The sequence below is a fragment of the Juglans regia genome, chromosome 14 (genome assembly GCF_001411555.2).
Source record: "Juglans regia cultivar Chandler chromosome 14, Walnut 2.0, whole genome shotgun sequence".
Lineage (NCBI taxonomy): Eukaryota > Viridiplantae > Streptophyta > Magnoliopsida > Fagales > Juglandaceae > Juglans > Juglans regia.
This window is the reverse complement of record NC_049914.1, coordinates 12,016,438-12,037,320: the sequence shown is the minus strand read 5'-3', so window position 1 is coordinate 12,037,320 and position 20,883 is coordinate 12,016,438. Positions and strand designations below refer to the sequence as shown.

At 38.0% G+C, this 20,883-nt stretch overlaps 1 protein-coding gene across 1 annotated transcript; it reads left to right on the top strand.

The window, feature by feature from the left end:
* The first annotated feature begins 18,369 nt into the window (after positions 1–18,369).
* Positions 18,370–19,421, top strand: LOC108990094 (fasciclin-like arabinogalactan protein 12). The gene has a single exon (XM_018963943.2). It carries the CDS (start codon positions 18,474–18,476, stop codon positions 19,404–19,406), a length of 933 nt encoding a protein of 310 aa, XP_018819488.1. The 5' UTR covers positions 18,370–18,473; the 3' UTR covers positions 19,407–19,421.
* Positions 19,422–20,883: the final 1,462 nt, after the last annotated feature.

Genomic DNA, 20,883 nt, shown 5'->3' with positions numbered 1-20,883 from the left:
TCCAGTATACAAAATGCACCATTTTTCCGTGAGTACCTAATTTCTTGCTCCAACTCATTCCAAATATTACCAAATAGTACTTTCCAATACTTGTAATTAATCATAAACGCATATATATATATATATATATATATATATATATATATATATACAAATTCTACATTTTCCATCCATGCCAATATATCAGTACTACATCTGTCCTATACACTAGCATATGGTGCATTAATGGAAGGCAATTAAGTACTACATGTTTGGGAGTAGCTAATGTCTTTTACAAGCTTTAAAGTATAGATCAAACATCCACAATACAAATGTACTGGTTAAAACAAATATGAAAACAAATGATGGGTGGAGTTCATCCGCAACTTCACACATTGATAGTTGATTTGCGATGACCTGGTGATTGAGCGGCAAAGATTCACCTTCAATGAACAGGGTTATCAAGTATACTATTTCCAGCTTTCTACATTCGCTGCGCAAAAGAAATATCCAAGGTAAAAATCTCCAAAGTGACAATTCATCATCAAATAAAGGGGCCGATGAACAATAGTAGAAATTTTCTATTTCCATTTTATTTAAAACCTTTTTTTTTCATTGTAAACCAAGAGAGGAAAAGAAATCATGTACATGAACCGATGAATTCTAGCTAACTAGCTAATAGTTAAATGTGAACATTTCATATGTACCTCAATAACTCTAATAACTAAACTCCAATAATTATATCACGATTTCTTTTTCGTGAGTAAATTATCTCTATCGATAGTGTTGATTAATTATCATTATTTTTCAAATCAGTAGGGTATATATTTACTATATATATATTGTTAATCTAATTAACAAAGGTATTAAAATGGAACTATATGTAGGTATTCATGTCTTTACTTTAAACTTAGTTAACCCCTAGTAAACTTGTAGCAACATAAAAAATTTCACAGAAATTCAGTTAATTAACAAGCAGCTTATATACATTGGGTTGAAAAATACTTGGCCGGGGTTCTTGAATAGACCAGCCTGCTGCTACATCAACTTAAAAACGCTACCACTGCATGTAAAAGCCTGCCACATCATTGTAACCTACATCAATTAATTATTAGCATAAACAATGCTAATTTATAACTAAAATTAGCATCTTACAAAGTAAACATATATTTTTAGATATGCACTTACTTATAACTAAATTGACATAACTCCTTCATGGCTTACCCTGCAAGAGACCCTCTAGCCAACTTCATATGAGCTCATGCCATGGCAAATTCAGCAAAGATAGCCTAGCTTTGGTATCTAGTTTGTCGGGTTCCTTGGTTTAGACATTTTCAGCAGAAACACTTACCCATATAGCAACTTAAAAGCTCATAAATAAAATAGAGAACCACACGGACAACACAACACAAATGTCAACTCCAATCAAGTGCTCCAAAGTTAAAGAACAAGTTCCTCATCACCCCACCACCTTTCCTTGACAACTCCCAGCCTGGTCTGCTACATCAGCTTTGCGCGCTCCTCAGGTACATTATCTGAACATCAAAAACCCTCCACATGCAGTAAATTAATCAACTTATATGGACAAAAAGAGCTTGCATATAACATCTTGCTTTTTCAATCCCACCCCAGTTTACTGTACTTATAATTATGAGAGAGAGAGAGAGAGAGAGAGAGAGAGAGAGAGAGAGATAGTGACTCTCCTATAATTATATAGGACTACAGATCATCATGCAAGCACTCGTAGAATATACTCCAATATCAAGGCTAGCAAATATTTGCATACAATTTACCTATGACTACCCAATATTCTACCCTAGCACACCATAATGGCTTCTTTTTTCTAGATAAAGTTGTATGCAAAAGGAAAACCATTGGTCTTTCATGTTGATTACCGTATAATAACATGTTTGAAAATAAGTGCTTTTGTTTTTTTGCCCATAACCTTAAATACCAAAAAAAAATCTGTTATAATATTTTTCATTTTTAGGGATTTAGTGAAGAAACATTTTTTACTTTGTCTTGGAGGTACATATTTTATTTTCTATCCCATTAATATATAATGTTCAAATATGCTCACATAATATTCTTAAAAACCATCCATTGTTGCTTTCTTATTTGACAATAAGGGGGATGGCATGCATTATTATATATAACATTTAATACTCCTGTCTCGGTGTCGAAGGCCAACTTGCAATTGAAAGGACAAGAAACACAATGGTGTTTAGTCCCATGCCGAATACGATCCAAAGTAGGCCTATCTATACTTGAGCATAAGAACTCATGTTGTACTTGTATATCATGTATAAAAATTACATAAATAGCATATCATTTGGATAGAAGTGCATACTAGTTATATGCTCGCATAGGGGAATGAAGGCGTTACCTGCTCGTTTCGCCTCTTATGAATTTGGGCTTGGGGTCCACCGAGCGTCAAGCATAAGACAAAAACAGCTAGCACGTACCATGATGACATAACATGCACAATACCAGAAAATTACAACCAATTCCAGGAGTAGTATTAGACTCTGGCCATATCCGACCCCTCCCATTCATGATTGTAACATACATGGTATGAATTAGCCTCCACAACAAGCAACCAAATATTGGTAAGCATGTCACTACACCCAATCGATATGTACAATGAAGGCGGTGGTGTAGATACTTACATGTTTGACTCATGTTCAGTGAGGCCTAACATCATCTCATAAAGTTTGTACATATTACATACCTATTTAAGGATATATCATGGGCCAAAACATCTGGTTTTTAAAACCTAGCTTGCTCCTACAAAACTCATAGATATAACCTCCCATTGGATATATATATATATATATATATATATATATATATCTTGCCAATCCACCATCTTAGTCCAAAAATGCACCCAAAAATACCACAAAAAAACCTTCCCATTTTTTCCCACAAAAATGTCCTCACTGAGTCTGTCCAAGAGACTCAATGAGGGACGGACACGCAGCGAAGATGGCCCTCAACATCCTATCGGTTTCATTTTGTCTCTCCATCATAACCTCCATGTTTGCCTTCATTGACTCCATCTCACTCTTGGAAGCGTCAGCATCTTTCTTATGTTTTTCAATCAAAGCTATATACTCTCTCTTTCTCTCTCTCTCTCTCTCTCTCTCTCGTGCCAATGAGAGTTGTCACGTAGACTCCGGGATAACCATCTCTTCCAATCCTCTTGCATAACCCGATCGATGCCCAAGTACCTCTCTGAAGACACCCGTTGCTGCTTCGTCAGTTCGTTTATCTGGTTCAAGAGTATCTAGCTTTCCTACCATATCCTTCTGCAATAGGACATTAACCCACATATTATGGACTTTTACGTCCTAATGATCAATTCTTAAGATTCAATCTGATAAATAGAACCATCATTGCATACTCGAAATAACTCTTATGCTAGAATATACTCACATAAATGTCTTCAGTGGCAGGTGTCACAAATTTATCTTTCTTCTTGGACCAATGGGTTTCCTTGTAGAAGTCCACCAAATTTGCATTTTCAGCACGCTACATGTGTGCATGTAAATCAAGCATTAGATAACAAATTTATTACATATGGCATGGATACTTTTATAACTAATAAACCTGACTAACCATTCAAATGCTATACAAGATTTACCAATCAAATATCAGATTAAACATGATGATATAGCATACCCCTTCAAGAAAATCCACCTCTTATACTTAACATTATGTGAGTGTGTGGTTGCCATGATATGAGCTTACAAATGGGAAATGTGTTGTGTGGGGAATAATTTACTTTAAACCTTATACCTTCTGTTCTAGCATCCTCACAAAGGATTTGTGACCTGTTGTGTGGTTAATTTGCAGCATCTTTCTATTCTCTCAGTTTTTACTTGATATTTTCTACCATTAAAAACCATCAATGAGAAAACTATAGTACACAGAGGACATTAAATATCCAATCAGGTTAGGGGAGTTATTACCCAACTTCTCTGCATTTGGATTGAACACACATAATGCATACCTGGAAGGCCTTGCTTCCCCATCGTTCGCAGAGCTTAAACCAGACGAGGGGGCTGACCAAACTAGCCCCAGTTGCCAATGCCTTGTCATGGTTGCCATATGACATATATATCTTATGCAGTTGGTGGTGGAAGGCATTAAAGTGCTTACGAAGCTGTTTAGTCACATCTAATCGATGATTCTTTAAGTCCCAATCTAATTCAAAATCACCCTGCATAGCCCATTAAAACTCAAGGTGATCAGTCGTGAATTATTATATATAGTTTACATTTTTAATGATTTGGATCAAAGTAAGAAAGTCTTACCCGAGCACGATCGATTAGTTCATCCTTATGCGCATGGGGTACATCACTCCATCTAGGGTAGCTCATGTTGCAATGATGTTTAATGATCTAACTTAAACGTGTTGTAAACATGTTTGCATTCTCGCAACATGGTGCTGTTTCTCCAGGATTTATCTTCAACAAAACTTTTCCATGCTTACGTAATTTTTTAAATTCGTAACACTTTGTCGGCCCGCGTCCATGTCTCGTCTGTGCCTGGTTAGCTACAGGCGCAAACGAGACGTCCTCACTTGCATCACATAATAACAATAAAGTTGCGTTAGGGGTCTTATTTGTTTAAATCAATCTTATACACCAATGAGAAAACCCATAAAATCAAACCGCATCAAAGTCAAATATACATATTTGATTACTCTGAACTGGCTCCAATTGTTCCCTCGGGGAGGGTTCTCTATTTGCCTCGGGTACCAGAACTGGATTCAGACAATGAGGCTCCGATGATTGGCTTGGAGGCTGCGTTTTGTCATCTGAATTGGCGTCACCAATGCGGACTCCATGCGGCCTGCGTGCACTACATCTATACAACACAAATTTCTTGAGACGAGTTCCTCGTACACTGGGAAGTGATCTACCTAGACCGTTCATGCTCCTCATTCACTCCTAATAGGATAGTCGCTATGGAATGTTAACCCAGCCTTTTCTGTACACCTGCGATTCAACAATAGTAAACGGTTACTACATGAAGCGTTTTAGATGAAATATTAAAAAATGTCATTTCATTACATTGTTAGAAACTTCACAGTTTGATCTTCAAAAACTATGCTGAGTCGAGGTTGGACAAAGATTAGACAAAAGCATTCCTAACTTTTGTTGTGTATACACTAACCTAAGAAACTTAAATTCAGTCTCAGGCATGGAGATCAAACCGCATAAAATGTGAAAGGCTACTGTACTATTAGAATTATGTTTGTTGTTTGAGTGTATTAATACGAAAAGTGGCAACTGATTCACTATGTGATATAACAAAGAGCAAGGAATGCAGAAGGAATAATGCAAATATTATATCCTTTATTGTATATCTAACTATTTCATTGGTTGAAGGGTGCAAATAAGATTACATAATACTTCATGAGAGGAATCAAGGATTTTACGCACTTTTGGGCCGAACAACAGAGTGGTATTCTAAGGGAATCTCCACCCATTAAACACATGCTATAAGATAATTTTATTGAAATAAATATTAAGAAACTATTATATTGGTGCGTGTACCCTCATCAATACGAATACTTCAGGGTTTGGCATATATAAATCAAAGAAAAAAATTAGATGAGTTTATAATAAACTGCAGTTTGCAACCCCTTCAACAAGACGACCAATCCATTGAAGGCCGCCTCTTTCAACTGTGCGGTGTTCACCTGGTTTCCAATGGTTGGCAGGTTGCCTATTCTGACTCTGATTCATCATTGGTGGATAGGTCCTCTTCATCTGAATATTCCCAATCTCCATAACCATCTTCGGAACCAGATGGAACCATTCCATCATTAATAAAGTATGTTGAATTGCTGCATTCACCACCAAACTCCATATGGCCATGTGCATCAATGTGGATAGGTTCTATATCAGTCCTACTAAGTGGAGTTGATATTGGACAAGCATCACAATGTAAAAGTGGATAATCAAATGATGGCTCATTTTCTTGATAGACATCATCCTCACCTGATTCACTATCATTATCGTCCATAGCATCTCGCACTGGTAGAATGTCATGCACATTCATATTATTATACTTCTGCACAACATAACAGTTCCTCGTCAACCTTATATCTCTAATGTAAAAACACTGGGAAGCCTGGCATGCCAACACAAATGGTTCATCCTTATACCAAGTTCTGTCCATGTTGAGGCTAGTTAGATGACCCTCTACTCGTACCCCAGGTTTTTATCACCAACATCAAACCAGTCACAACTAAACAAGTACACTTGACGACCTCCCATGTATCGTAACTCCACAACATCATTAAGAACACCATAAAAGTCAACATTATTAGTATCTTCGTCACTAGTTACCAACACTCCTGAATTTTGTGATCGCCGACGAAGTTCAAGCTGCTTCATATGAAACTGTTTTCCATTTATAATGCAGGCAGCATATGATGCCACCCAAGGGGGTCAGGACCACAAGCTAACGCATACAAATCAGCGGACACAATTGGTGAATTTCCTGTACACTAGTCCTGAGCCTACAAGAATATCGGGAGAAATTGTGAACTTAGAATTTCATACACATAGTCAAAAGAAAGGTTAGGTTTATTATAAGTAGATAACTAGCCCAATTGCTAACTTACACGTTGCTTGAACCAAGTTGGAAACTCAGTTTGATGCGTGCGATCGACATAATTTGGGTTTGACTCCTTACATTTGTCGTAGTGCTCCCTGCATTTGGAGAACACAATTGGCGATCAAAATTAGTTATTTACAAAGTGTCTTATGCTTATCAAGTTGGTCGTTTCAAAAAAGACGTTGGATGTCATGATGATTGCTTACTCGAGATAGGGTCCAATCTCAGTGCAGTTATTAAGCACGTACCATATGGCTGAGGTACAAAGTCTATCTTCTAATTGCACCTTACGGGCTATACCCAATGGATGAAGTTTTTGGTTGAAAATTTTGAATCCATCTATAGTATCCTCTTCTCCACCATCAACATCTTGGAGGTACATCGAGCAAAATGTCAAACACTCAATGTGAATATAGGCTTCCACTATTGAACCTTCTGGACTGGCTTTATTCTTAACATATTGCTTGAATTTGCCGATATACCTTTTGAACGGGTACATCCACCGATATTGAACTGGACCTCCGAGTATGGCCTCACCTGGTAAATGGACAGCTAGGTGGATCATAATATAAAAAAAAGAAGGAGGGAATATCATCTCCAATTTGCATAGAATGGTGACGATATCAAGTTGAAGTTGGGATAAGTGATTCACATCTAGTGTTCGGGCACGCAACTCTTTGAAGAAACTGCTAAGTTCAGTCAAAGCCAATGCAATATTAGTCCTTAAGAACCCCCCACAGCAATATGAAGCAGTCGTTGCAAGAAAACATGATGGTCATGGCTTTTGAGCCTAGAGATTTTGCAATCACATACAAAAACATAGTGCGTGACATTGGCAGCAAACCCATCTGGAAATTTAACCCCTGCGAGCCACTAACAGAATTTGTTCCTTTCATCTCCATGTAATGTGCACGATGCACGTGGCATCGTAACACATCCACCTTCACGATTAAGATGTAATTCTTTTCGGAAGCCCAAGTTTTCCAGGTCACGCTGAGAATTTGTGTTATCTTTTGTTTTGTCAGGAATATCCTTTAAAGTGCCCAATATGCTATCAAAAATGTTCTTCTCAATATGCATAACATCTAAATTATATCGAGGCCGGAACATTGACCAATAAGGTAGCTTGAAGAAGATACTTTTCTTTATCCAATTCAACCAATCTGCAGTGCGTTTTCTCTTCCTACTTCTTTTTCCAAATTGGACATCTCCAAGCATTTGTAGTTGAGTTAAGAGACCCTCTCCTTCGACCCAATTTGGTGGTATGCGATGATCTTCTCTGTCGTTGAACAACCATTTTCTCGTCTGCCAAATGTGACCTACCGGTGAGAGACGTCGATGTCCCATATAGTACTATTTTCTGCCATACTTTAACCAATTGGAATCTATGCTTGCATTGCAAGAGGGACATGCCAATTTCCCTTTTGTTGACCGTCCAAAAAGATTCCCATAAGCAGGGAAGTCATTAATTGTCCATAATAACATAGCATGCAACATGAACATTTCCTTAGTGGAAGCATCACATGTAGGTACCCCATATTCCTAGAGTTCAAGCAACTCATCTGAAACACCCCGTATTTTAGTGTATTTTTTTTTAATTGAAAGATTATTTGTTATTAATTTAAAATTTATTCTCTTGTTTTAAAATTGTTGGATTTTTAGTTGTGTTATTTTTATGATTTTAATTTTGTGAAAATTATTTTTGAAGTGCTTTCTCTAAATTAATTATTTTTATGCGTTTAAATTTCTTCTCAAATTAAATTAACTTTTTGTTGGGTTTAATTAATTATTTTCATGTTAATCACTGTGTTTGAAATATTTTATTTCACTAGCTGTTTTAAAATCGTTTCAGTTGGATCATTTTCGTGACCCAAGTTATGAGGATTGGACCTCATTTCTTTTTTCTCTATTTTTCTTTTCCTTTTCTTTTTCTTTTCTTCTTTTCCTTCTTTTTTTCTTTTTCTTTTTCTTTTTTCTTCTTTCTTTCTTCTCCCTCCCGCGCCTCTCTCTCTTTCTCTCTCTCCCATGCGTCCGCCGTTTGCCCTCGACCCGCCGCCGTGCGCCGGCGGTGGTCGACACCGCCCGGCTTCCCAGCACCCCCACCCACCGGCGACCTCCCCCTCCGATTTCCAGCCCCAGCCGCGCCGCCGTTAGCCTCCACGCACCACACGAAGCCGCGGTATTCCTTGCGCCGCTGCGCCGCCATCGCGCCACCTCCGGCCACCATCTTCTCACCACATCATCCTCGACCTTCTAGCAACCCAATGGACCCAACCCCACCTCCGATCTGTCACCGGTGAAGCCCCACCATCAACATTTCCGTTTTGGGTGTTTTTGCACTTCAACCGCCTATTGCGCCGCCACCCACGGCCAACCACCACCACCACTAGTCTCACCGACATCCCTAAGCCCTACCCTATCAATCTCGGGTCTTCGTTTACACCCGTTCAAAAGTGGGTTTTTGAGACCCACGGCCATAGTGCATTTGGCACTGTTTTGTTGCTGCGTTGCCGCTTCTAGCACCTCCGTGATCTTTCAAAAATTATATTATAGCATTGTAAGTATTTTTCCAAAGTACTTTTGAGATTTAAATGTATTTATGCTCTAATTCTTATTTACTGTGTTTTTGTTGGTTGTGTCGGATCGAGTCCGAGGGGTAAGAGGGGGTCGTTTGGATTGGTGGTTGAGAAAGTATTTTAGAGGGGAATTAATTTTCTTTGTTGAGTGCAGTTTAATTTTTGGAGGTATTAGTTTATATTTTCTGTTATGGAGTTGTGAATGGGAAGAAGTGTGCTTTGTTTAGTGTTGGTTAAATTGTTAGTAATTGTTTGGGACTGCGAACTGTTGGAATAAGTGTGAGTTATTGGAATTTGAATTGGCATTGGTCTTTATGCTTGTATTGGACAATACTGAGATTGGTATAGAATATTTTGGGTCGAAGTGAGGGCTGTCCGGATTGTTATTTGGCTGTTGGAGTTGGTTAAACTTGCTGAATTATGATCTAGAATTTGGGTCTTGAGTTATCTAAGATCAATTTTGTGTTGTTGGACTTTAATATTTAGTTTATATTATTTTTATGAATAGGTAACGAGATGGATAGAGACTGTATTCAAGTCATAGATAATGCGCTGCAGGAGTCAGGTAAGCGGGGTTCCTATGCTGGGTTTTATACAAGCTAATAAGACTGAGGTTGATTTTATGAAAACTTGCATAATTTGTGTTGTGTTGGGAACTTATGAAAACAAAGATCAACCTCGGTCACTTATCTGCATTATTCATGAAATCTGTGTGAAAAAGGAAAATTATATTCTGACATGCATTGTGTAGACATGAGCTAAATTTTGTCATGTGGTTTCTGAAATCTGGAAAAAGAGCGATATTGGGAATATGAAAAGTTGTGCATTTATTTGTTCTGGCTTTTGTGTTCAGCGTGTGTAAACTGTTCTGATTCTGTTTTGGTACTCTGTAATTTTTTGATATAATATCTGAAAACCTTTGGCATGGTGTACTGGTTTTCGTATCTGACTCTGTCTCTGCTTTGCTCTGCTCTGCTCTGTTATGCTCTGCTCTGTTTGGGTTGGTACCAACTTCTCTGTCTCTGAGTGCACCCACTTTGGAAACAAAGTGGTTTTATTGTGGTCTTTCCTGTGTGCACACTCGGGGCTCCGAGAAGAATAAAGGAAAGATTTCACCTCTGTCTCTGCCTGGTTTGGCCACCGGGGTTAGCACAACCCTACCACGGGGGTGAAACATGGTCTCTGCTCTGTTTGATGCTCTGTTTTGATCTGATGATGATACTCAGTTTATGTTATGCCAAAGCACTAAGGGTTTTACTTGTCTTAAAACCATCGCTCTGTTACTTTTGAAAATATGTTATGTTCTGCATGTTAACTCTGGAAAATATTTTGTTCTGCATGTTCTACTTTGTAAATGCTCATGTTTGCACGCTAGCATATGATTTCTGCTTACTGAGTTGTTGATAACTCACCCCCTATCATTATAATATTTTTCAGATGATGTGGAGAGTCCAAATGAGGACCTGGATTAGATTGCTGTTTGTGTTTAAGCTGAGGTGATGTTGGTAGAAGAAGGACTTCTGGTGTTCTTAGTTTTAATCTCTTTGAGTTTTAGTAATATCTTGGGTTTCAGTGAGATTTATGAAATTATTGGTTGGGTTGTTATGACTACCGGGAGGTTATAGACCCCTTTGATTTATTATTATTGCATTAAAGATTGTGTGGAGTTTGTAATGAGATTATTGAGAAGATTTGAGATTGATTTCATTTATGAAGTTTTTGGAGATTATTCTTCGAATGTGTTGGGAGACATAATTATGAGTGACAAGTAGTAATTCTCCAAGCCACCCGGGTTTGGGGCGTTACATCATCAATTAATGGTTGCAAATACACATCAATGTCAGTCCTTAGTGATTTTGGGCCAGGGATAATGAGTGATGTTATGAAGAATTGGTCTTTTATGCATAACCATGGTGACAAGTTATACGGGACAAGAATCACTGGCCAAATGCTATACGGCTTTGCCAGGTTGTTGAATGGATTGAAGTCGTTGCTTGCCAAACCGAGCCTAACATTGCAAGCATCCCTAGCAAACCAACAATGGGCTTGATCAAATGTCTTCCAAGACTTAGAGTCAGCAGGATGTATCATACTAGTGTCATTGGGTACCCGCTGCTCCTTATGCCATCTCATATCACATGCTATCTTGTTTGTCACAAAGAGACACTGCAAGCTTGGCTTCAAAAGAAAATGTCGAAGCACTTTTTGTGGGATCACTCGTGACCCATGTGTATTTGGCATCCAATGCGAAGCCTTATATATAGGGCACTCATTAAGATTAGCATATTCCTTCCAGAATAAAATGCAGTCGTTGGGGCATGCGTGAATTTTGTTGTAGTTGAAACCCAAACCTCGCTCCAATGACCTTGCCTCCTCATATGGACTAGGCAAGTTAGCATCAGGAAAGGCAGAATGCATAAGGCTAATGAGCATTTCAAAAGACTTAATTGACCACCCATCGAGCTTTTTAATGTGTAACAACTTCACGATGAATGAGAGTTTTGAAAATTTAGTGCAACAGTAAAAAAGAGGACATTGAGCATCCTCTAATAGTTGGTCAAAAGTTGAGTTTGGGGAGGGCTGTGGTATTGATGGCTGAGTTGGCAATGTAGTGTTGTCTTCAGGAGCATCTCTAAATGTGCTTGCCCGTATGTCATCTAACATACGGTCCATGTCATCAATGTACACATCTTCAACTCCAACCCCATAATCGGTGGCGTCATCTAACATACGGTCGTCAATGAAATATCCACTGGGTGTAATTTGGATTGATTCCTTTTATGAACAAGTGAGTCTCCACCTCAAATATAGGCAAGAAGAGGTTATTACAGCATATACAACAAGGACATTGAATGCAATCACTTCCCATGGAATGGTTTCGTGCCATTGTGAGGAAATTCTTAACCCCTTCAGCATATGTAGGTAAGACAAGTCTATCACCCACATTCATCCATCTTTTGTCCATCTAAATAAAAAGAAGAATCTTCAAATTCTTTACTCGACTCGGTGAACGATGATATGAGAGGTTATCCCATATGTTCTACGTACATATAGGATCAGAAAGTGTAAAGAGGGATTTATGAGGTGCAAAAAAATCGCCTATGCATTGAGATTTATTCGCGTACAAAAAGTGGCAAGGTCATCAACTATCAGTAACATATACTTGTCATTGAAGTACTAGAAAAAAACAAAAGAAGTGTATCCTATACTTGAATAAGCAAAAAACAGCTATAAAGTTGTCATGGTTAATCAAACATAGATGTGACTTTCATGCTAACATAGCTTTCAGCAATTGATTGAACTCTTCATGGTATAATTTGCCCTCATAGGGAACAAAGTTATTGCATACTATGAAGAATATCCAAATTAGCTTACTAATTGCTTCATTTAATGAGTATTATTATCATACTAAAACACGGACAAAAGAAGATGAATTGAATAATTAGAAGGGTGATCACTTAATTAGTCCAAGTGGTAGGGTAGGCTGATCAAGGGTGGCTGTCAGCCCCAAATAGCAGTAAAACAGCAGTTTTACGATTCCATATAATCCCAAACAACAGTTTATGGATGAATTCAAACACTCATGTTGCCCAAAAAAAGCAAAAGAGGAAAAAGAGTACAATTAATTATCTACATGAACCTGGTTGACTAAAACCTTTCATTATATTGACTTGGAGACATCACTAGACCCATTTCTTCTAATGGATTGTATCGTAAAGAAACAGGCTTGACTAACGATACACATATATTTTGACTTTACTAGTAGCATCATTAACCAGTACTAATCCACAATAGTTAATAACAATATATATATACAATCGTGTACTATATTCTCTCAGTTATCATGATTGTAGATGAAGGCACTGTTGCTATTGAGATCAGGGAAGGGTGATGAGGCAGAGGAAATATTGAAAAAGGCACTAAAAGTCTGTAAGAATGATCCAGAGTTTAAATACAATTTGGAAATAGCATTGGCCGAAATTCTCATTGGCAAGGTATGCAACTTCCCTGACTCCTGCGAAAGACAAGCCATACAAAACTGTAACTTCAAACATACTAAACAAGTACCTTGGTTCAACTGCTCACACTTGAATTGCATGTATTTCACTCAGGATATCAAATACATTGAGTCGGCACATATAATTCTACATGGGTTTTTATTTTTTCAAAATGAATTGCACTCAAAATATCACTTACTCAAGACTCACCTTGAAAAATCTTACTTTATTTTTATGGTGGGTTTTTGTTTTTCAAAGGAATTGCACAAAATTTTCACGCGTTCTAGACTTGTTTCTAACATTACTCTGCTTCATAATAGACCATTTTTTCCCTTATAGTCTTTAGCTCAGTTCTCAACTTTATTGAAATTGCATATTTTATAATTTCGAGCAGCCTCTCTCATGTAGACTGATCTAGTACATTCTGATCATAATGATTTTTTTGAAGCACAATAACATTATTAGATATAAATACTCCAATAACGGAAAACATTCAAAGTTTAAGTAGAAATTAATTAAAGTCCTTGTTATGCGGAGGGAAACCATTGAAAAATGTTATCAATCCATATATAGAAACTACAAAACTCAAGCTTGTATGCTAAAAACTGAAGTTCACAACCAATTAGATCAGAATTAATATAAGAGATTTTAGGGCCCGTTTGAATACGTACAAAGGTGAGATAAAACCTCATTTCATCTCATCTCATCTAATTTCAACTAATTATCATTTAACCTATTGACAAATCATCTCATCTTATCTCACAATCCAAACCTATTAACTATATTGAGAATGTGGGTTAAATGTTTCAGAATATGTTTTGGGTTTGCATATTCTGTATCTCACCTCCTAACATAAAGAGTGTATATTTTCATCATTATATTTATTGGCTATCTGTATGTTATGATTTAGAGATGATGAGATCTTGAGATGTGATTTGAGATGGTGTGATTCCAAGTGTTGTGTCTTCTGAGCATTCTAAAAATTATGGAACATGTTGAGGAATCCCCATACCATTTCAACAACACGTTACCATGAGTGTCATATGGGTAGAGGGATTCCTCGTGATAATTCGGGTTGAACATTTTCGTAATGGCCTCACTTGATATCAAAAGTAGAGAGATTCCTTGTGTTGATCATGCAGGCTGTCCTTTGTCATGTATTGACTAGATAAAGTGATTCCCCGTGTTGGATGAGTTGAGTGGTTCCCCATTTATTTTGGTGAATGAGTTCACGTGTTGACCGGGTGGAGAGATTCACCGTGTCAAATGGGTGGAGTGATTCCCTGGTACATATACGACGAGATCATGTGATTTTATGTGTTTTGATAAGGGTGATTCTTTGCTATGAGAATGAATATGCATATATGTGATTTTCTCAAAGGGTGATTCCTCGTAATCTATTAGTTGTTCTCTACATTTTGATAAGATATACTATTTAGTTAGGCAGCAAACCATGTTTGGTTTACTATACTAGGATTTAAGTGATGAACATGTGATGGTGTATAATATTATTTGGAAAATAATAGTGACATGTGGATATTATTATTATTAATGGGTGAAGCTTTATCATTTTAGACCTCTGGTACCACTAATATATGATCTTTGACTAAACCTTTCCTTATTTCACTGCAACTTATTCCAGTTATTGCGTATTCAATCCATGATTACGCACCTAGATTAAATATAAAAATTAGGGTGTTGCTAATTGGCTGGCATCCTTAACACCACAGATTCACGCTAGGCTCTTTATTGAGGGACGGGGCTCCATAATCATCGACTGGCTAGCATCCTGAGCAATGCAGTCCCTTGTCTTGTAGGTTACAGAGGGCCGAGGCCCCACTTCTATTTTATCGGAGTGCATGAGACTTGTGCACCTTGTGATTGTATCCTATAATACTTATCAAAGTGTTTTTTTTGCTCTTGTGTTGCATCAACTGTTATGTTATAATAAATGAACTAGTACAAATATCAATGAAGAGCAAGCTACATGTGAAGGCGAGTAATGGTCAAAGGACGAATACCTATGAATGATAGGACCAATAAGAATGTGAAGGCTCTCCGAGATTGTGTGAGATGCTTAGAGGTGGCAGTTGTGAAATGCAGAGGCCTATACTCCATCTGAGATGTAAAATATGGAGTGAGTCTCTGGAAGCCTTATCGTTTGAGGGAAATTAGGGGAGGGATTGAGGGATTGGGCCCAAGGCAAGTCATAGGAACGTGCATGCCTTGTCCCATCAGTCGTTCAAACTCTACAATTCTTTAGGTCCAAAGAGCATATGGACGGCTGAGATCAAAGCACTTCTATTCAAGCATATCAACAGTCCGAAGAACATCAAGAGGACACATGAAGGTTCCGTCGTATAAAAGGTTTTGGACAAGGGACAAAATCCCATTTTTGAGAGCATAAAGTGTAGGATCTTCTTTGGAGTTGGAGTCTTTAAAGAAAGCAAGTGGTTTCAAAAGTGTAGCGGAGAGAGAGTTGTGCCAGTGCCACCATAGTGTTTTAATATCATTTAGATGGTTAAATCCTCAAACTGTACTGGGAATGTGGATAAAATTTTTTGAGTATGGTTGTGAGATTTGGCTTTGCATTTTCTTTAACTTCCCCCTTTTTTCTACATGAAAAAAAATATATTCTTCTCCATTATGTTTATGAATTATCTTTATGCTGTGATTTGGAGATGATAAGTTTGAATGGCTTGGGTTGGTGGTGATTGTGATTTATGGGTGCGTGAGTCTTATCGTGTGGTGATCGTCATGGACTGGTTGAGGAGCTCCACATCATTCATACGACAAGTTTCCACAAGTTTTATAGGGTAGAGAGAGTCCCCGGGATGATCAAGGTGGAACGTTTTTGTATTGGCCTCACTTGATAAATGGGTAGAGATATTTTTTCAAGTTGATCATGTGTGGTGTCTTCGAGTCAGTTGACTAGGTAGAGTGATTCCCTGGGTTGATGAGATATAATAAATTTTATGTGTTTGATAAGATAGTGGTTCCTCGCCTTGGTGATATTTACGTATACTCAATATTTGCTCAAAGAGTGATTCCCCGCAATGCTTAAATACTTATGTTTTATTCAGAGAATGGTTCTTCACCATAACTATGAATACATGTGTTTCTGTTCAGAGGGTGATTCGTCACCATGCATAAATATGTGTTCATCGATCATTTACATGAAATACTGCATGTATATTCATTTTTAGTATCTCTCAGTAGTAGTATTGTCATAGATATTTAACCTACCTCTGATTTCATTTATCTGAACCACAGACCTTGATGTAGACATAGCCCAATAGGAGTTTCCTAAGGAATAATGATCGATCCTGCCCGAGTCATAGAAATAGAGGCCTGTCTCTATTAGTTGATGTCTACATTTTGATAAGATGTCCTATTTAGTCAGGCGACAAATCATGTTTGGCTTATCGTACCAGGATGTAAGTGATGAAGAGATGGTGTTGTACTATATTATTTGGGAAGTAACAGTGACATGTGTATATTATTGCTAATGGATCCTTTTATCGATTTAGACCTCTGGTTCAATTAATATTTGGTCTTTGACTAAATCATTATTTATTTAGCTGTGACTTATTCCACTTACCATGTATTCAATCCTTAATTAGTAATTACGCACATAGATCAAATAGAAACACCGGAGTGTTGCCCATCCCTAGCACCACGAATCTTTACCAATCTCTTTACGAGGAATGGGACACCAATGGTCTCAACTAGCTAGCATTTCGAGCATCGCATTCCCTCGTCATGTAAGTTACTAAGGGCAGAGGGTGCCACAATTCTTGTAAGATCACTGTGTAGACTAAGTATTTTATATTAGAGTATTGCTAGATATTGTCTTAGAATGTATGCATCCCTCGCTCCCTTTTAAAAAAGAGTAATGTTACATACAGCTGTGGGGTGCGTAAGCACCATGCAGTTACTTTAAAAAAGAGTAAAGTCCACTGTTAAAAAATTAATTTTTTTTATATGGATCTTATATTTATTTATTTTGTTAAAGTGATTGCGCGGCTCTTGTACATTCACCACTGCAACTATCATTTCTCTTTAAAAAATATTGGTAAATCTATGACACACATCAAAATACTCACCATTTAATGTTGAGCCTCATTTCTTTTTACGGGAGTGCACAAGACTTGCATACCCTATAACTGTATCAAATAATACTCTTCGAAGTGGTCTTTTTTTGTTGTGTCGCATCAACGATTACGTTAATTAATTTGATCATTTATCAATTTACATAATTGAAGTTTTCCAACCATTTTATCATTGGTCATTAAATCACCAAACTTTTTAAATTAAGTTAAAAAAATTTGAAGAATCGTGTAAATAAAATTTTAGACAATCTCGAATGATAAAAGTTCATGACACTTTGTATTGTTTCCTCTATAATGTTGTCTTTTTTCTTCATATCTTATTTATTATAATTAATAACATTTAAAAAAAACTTCGTAACAGATTATAAATAGAATTAAAATCAACAATTCTCACGTGCATTGAATGTGGCACTAGTTTCATTAGAATCCAACGGCCCCATAAGATGGGTTTCAAATTTGCAAGATACCTAGCTATGAGAATAGGAAGTTTGGAATTCCCGTTGCAGAATAGTTGATAATTCCGAAGTGTTTAGTGCAATTTTAAGAATGGAAATAAATGAAATTCTTCTAATTAAAAAAAAAAAAAAACGAAAAAGAAGAAGAAAGAAAGATAGAGAGAGGCAGCTAATTAATCTACATCATGCGTGGGCATTATGAGAGCTCTATCTGATGGCATAGGCCAATCGCTAACTCTTGTCTTTCTGTCTCTCTCTGATAGTTCCGTTGTGTACATGAGTAACATGACCACTTGGCATCCCATCTCTTTAACTTTTTTTCAACCAAAAAGGTCTGGAAAGGAGGCAATCGTATTCATTATTTGGCCGCAGATCCAACATTTGAGATCACTTTCTTTTTCCTCGCTACCTTCCCAATAATTAGCAAACTATTTGTAAAACCTCACACTCTATATATCTACTCTAACTCTTGATCGAAGACAGATAAGCTGCATACAACTTGGGATTTCTAACTAATAATTTTACCCTTTCACCCAACTGCCTAACTTCATTCTCTCCCGGCCCTTATAAAATCCCTCCTCTAGTCCGTCTCAAAACATCAACAACTACTGCAAATACCATCTTGCATTTCCAAATATCCCAAGCTAAAGAAAGCCCACCTTGCAAACTGTATTACAAAGCTCCCCAAACAGGCCTTGATACACACTAAAAGTATCGAAGATGATGACCAAACCCGGTGTCTTTTCCCTCTCAATTCTACTTCTTTTTCACTTCCATGTTATTAACACTTCAGCACAGCCCACCGCGGCTCCAGTCCAATCCACCACGGTTCCAACTCCACCTGCCAATGCTCCAGCCAAGCCGGCCACGCCCCCAAGCACTCCTGCCACGCCTCCCACCTCACTTGCCAAGCCTCCAATCCAATCTGCCAAGGCGCCTGCCCAGTCTGTCCAAGTACCTATACAAAAAGGCTCTATTGACGTCACAAAAATCCTTGCAAAGGCACACGGCTACTCAGTCCTTATCCGCCTCTTAAAAAGCACTGGATTGGCTGCGCAACTATACGGGCAACTCAACAATTCGAACAATGGCTTTACCATCTTTGCACCTACGGATACAGCATTTTCGAATCTCAAACCAGGCACTATAAACTCTCTATCTGACCTACAAAAGACCCAGCTAATACAATTTCACATCTTGAACTCCGTGATTGGTCTGTCCAACTTCCAAACTCTAAGCAATCCAGTGCCGACAGAGGCCGGTGATACTAGCGCCGGAGAATTCCCCCTAAATGTGACCACAGCCGGCAACCAAGTGAACATTTCGACCGGCCTTGTGAATACCACAATGGGTGGTACAATATATATGGATAACCACCTAGCGATATATCGAGTGGACAGTGTGCTTCTTCCACTGGACATTTTTTCTCCTAAGCCTAAAAAGGCTGCTGCCCCTAAACCAGCATTGACAGAATCAAATACTACGACCGCTGCAGAGAGTCCATCAGGTGATGGTGGTGCTACTACTGCTTCTTCTTCTACAACGGACACCGATGCTGCCACAGTAAATGCGTCTGGTGCAGTAAGCCTCAGTACAAACAAACTTTTGATGCCCATCGGAGTTGTTGTGGTTGCATTCTTTGTGGCGAAATGAACTTGATGGCGTAATATTACCAGCTTGAATTCCCTTGGTGGAATCATTTTATTTTGTAATGCATTGTTTGGCTTAAGTTGGGTTGATAACGTTGTGTTCTTTCAAAACTATCCCCTTTTTTAATCTCCTTACTCGTTCTCTGTTGTTTTTCATTTTTTTGTTTGTTATAGTCGTACAAGTTAAAGGATCAGTTTTCTTCTTAGGTTTCTGCTGACTCTTCCTTTTCTGTCTTCTTTACAGTTCATATGAATTTTGTTTAAATATTTCAGAGCATTTAGTGGTCTTGATCGTTTATTTTTCACTTTTCAACTCGAATATAATTGTTTTTGAACCAAATTGTATTAAAGTGAAACTAAAAGCAGAGATATATCCAAGGAGTGGGCTGCCCCACACAAACATTGTTACAGTGCTTGCAGTATTTAAAAAAAGAATAAAACTAAAAGGACAAAAAAAGGCAATGCCTCGTGGTTCAGACCCTTATTCCTTAACGAAACCAAATATCAGAACCATGTTAGATGATTTTGTAATGACCAAAGCCCAAACGTTTAACTAACCCGCCTAAGGGGAAAAGAAACTGAGGAGGATCCCATAACTTGGCCATTGAGAGATTGATCCCTAGCAAGAAAATTAAAACTGAGGATGGCACCAATGAATCATCTCAAGTTATCATGGTGGAGGCTGTTGAACAGCCCCACCAAACCAAATGAGTTGTCTAAGTTGGAACTGTCGGGAGCTTAGGAACCCCCAGACAGTTCATGATCTGCACCAAATGGTGACTAAAAAGCTCCCATCTTTTGTTTTCTTGATGGAAACAAAGAGTAGAATAGAAAGGATTGAAGCCATAAAAAAAGTTTGGGATTTGAAAACAGTTTTGTCATTGACTGTATAGGTATGAGTGGTGGACTTGCTTTTCTGTGGAAAGAGGAGATTGAAGCAGTGGTGCACACCTTCACCAAACATCATATCTCTCTTTTGGTGAAAGGGGTGGAGGATGGGAAGGATTGGATGTTGACTGAGTTCTATGGACACCCCATCACCAATAAGAGGAAGGACAGTTGGTTACTACTACAAGCTATTAAACCAGAAAGGTCAAAAGGATGGATGTGTGTTGGGGACTTTAATCAGGTACTTAATTTTAGAAAGAAATGGGGAGGGGCCTTGAGATCAAACACCCAGATTGAGGCCTTCAGAACTGCTTTGGAAGAATGTGAGCTTTGTGATATGGGTTCTATAGGCAATAAATTTACCTGGACTAATGGGAGAAAAGGAGGAGCTTTTACAAAAGAAAGACTCGACAGAGCCATTTGTAACTCTAAATGGGCTGACTCTTTTCCAATTTCAAAGGTTTATACCCTTCCTGCATTAAGCTCAGATCATTGCCCCTTATTAGTCACTTGGGAGGAGAGCCAGGTTGACGGAACCAGCAGGAAAAGACCTTTTAGACTGTAAGCAAGCTGGTTTCAAAGGGAGGATTATC

Coding starts and splice junctions, on each gene's coding strand:
- LOC108990094 (XM_018963943.2), top strand. CDS start 18,474: ATGATGACCAAACCCGGTGTCTTTTCCCTCTCAATTCTACTTCTTTTT.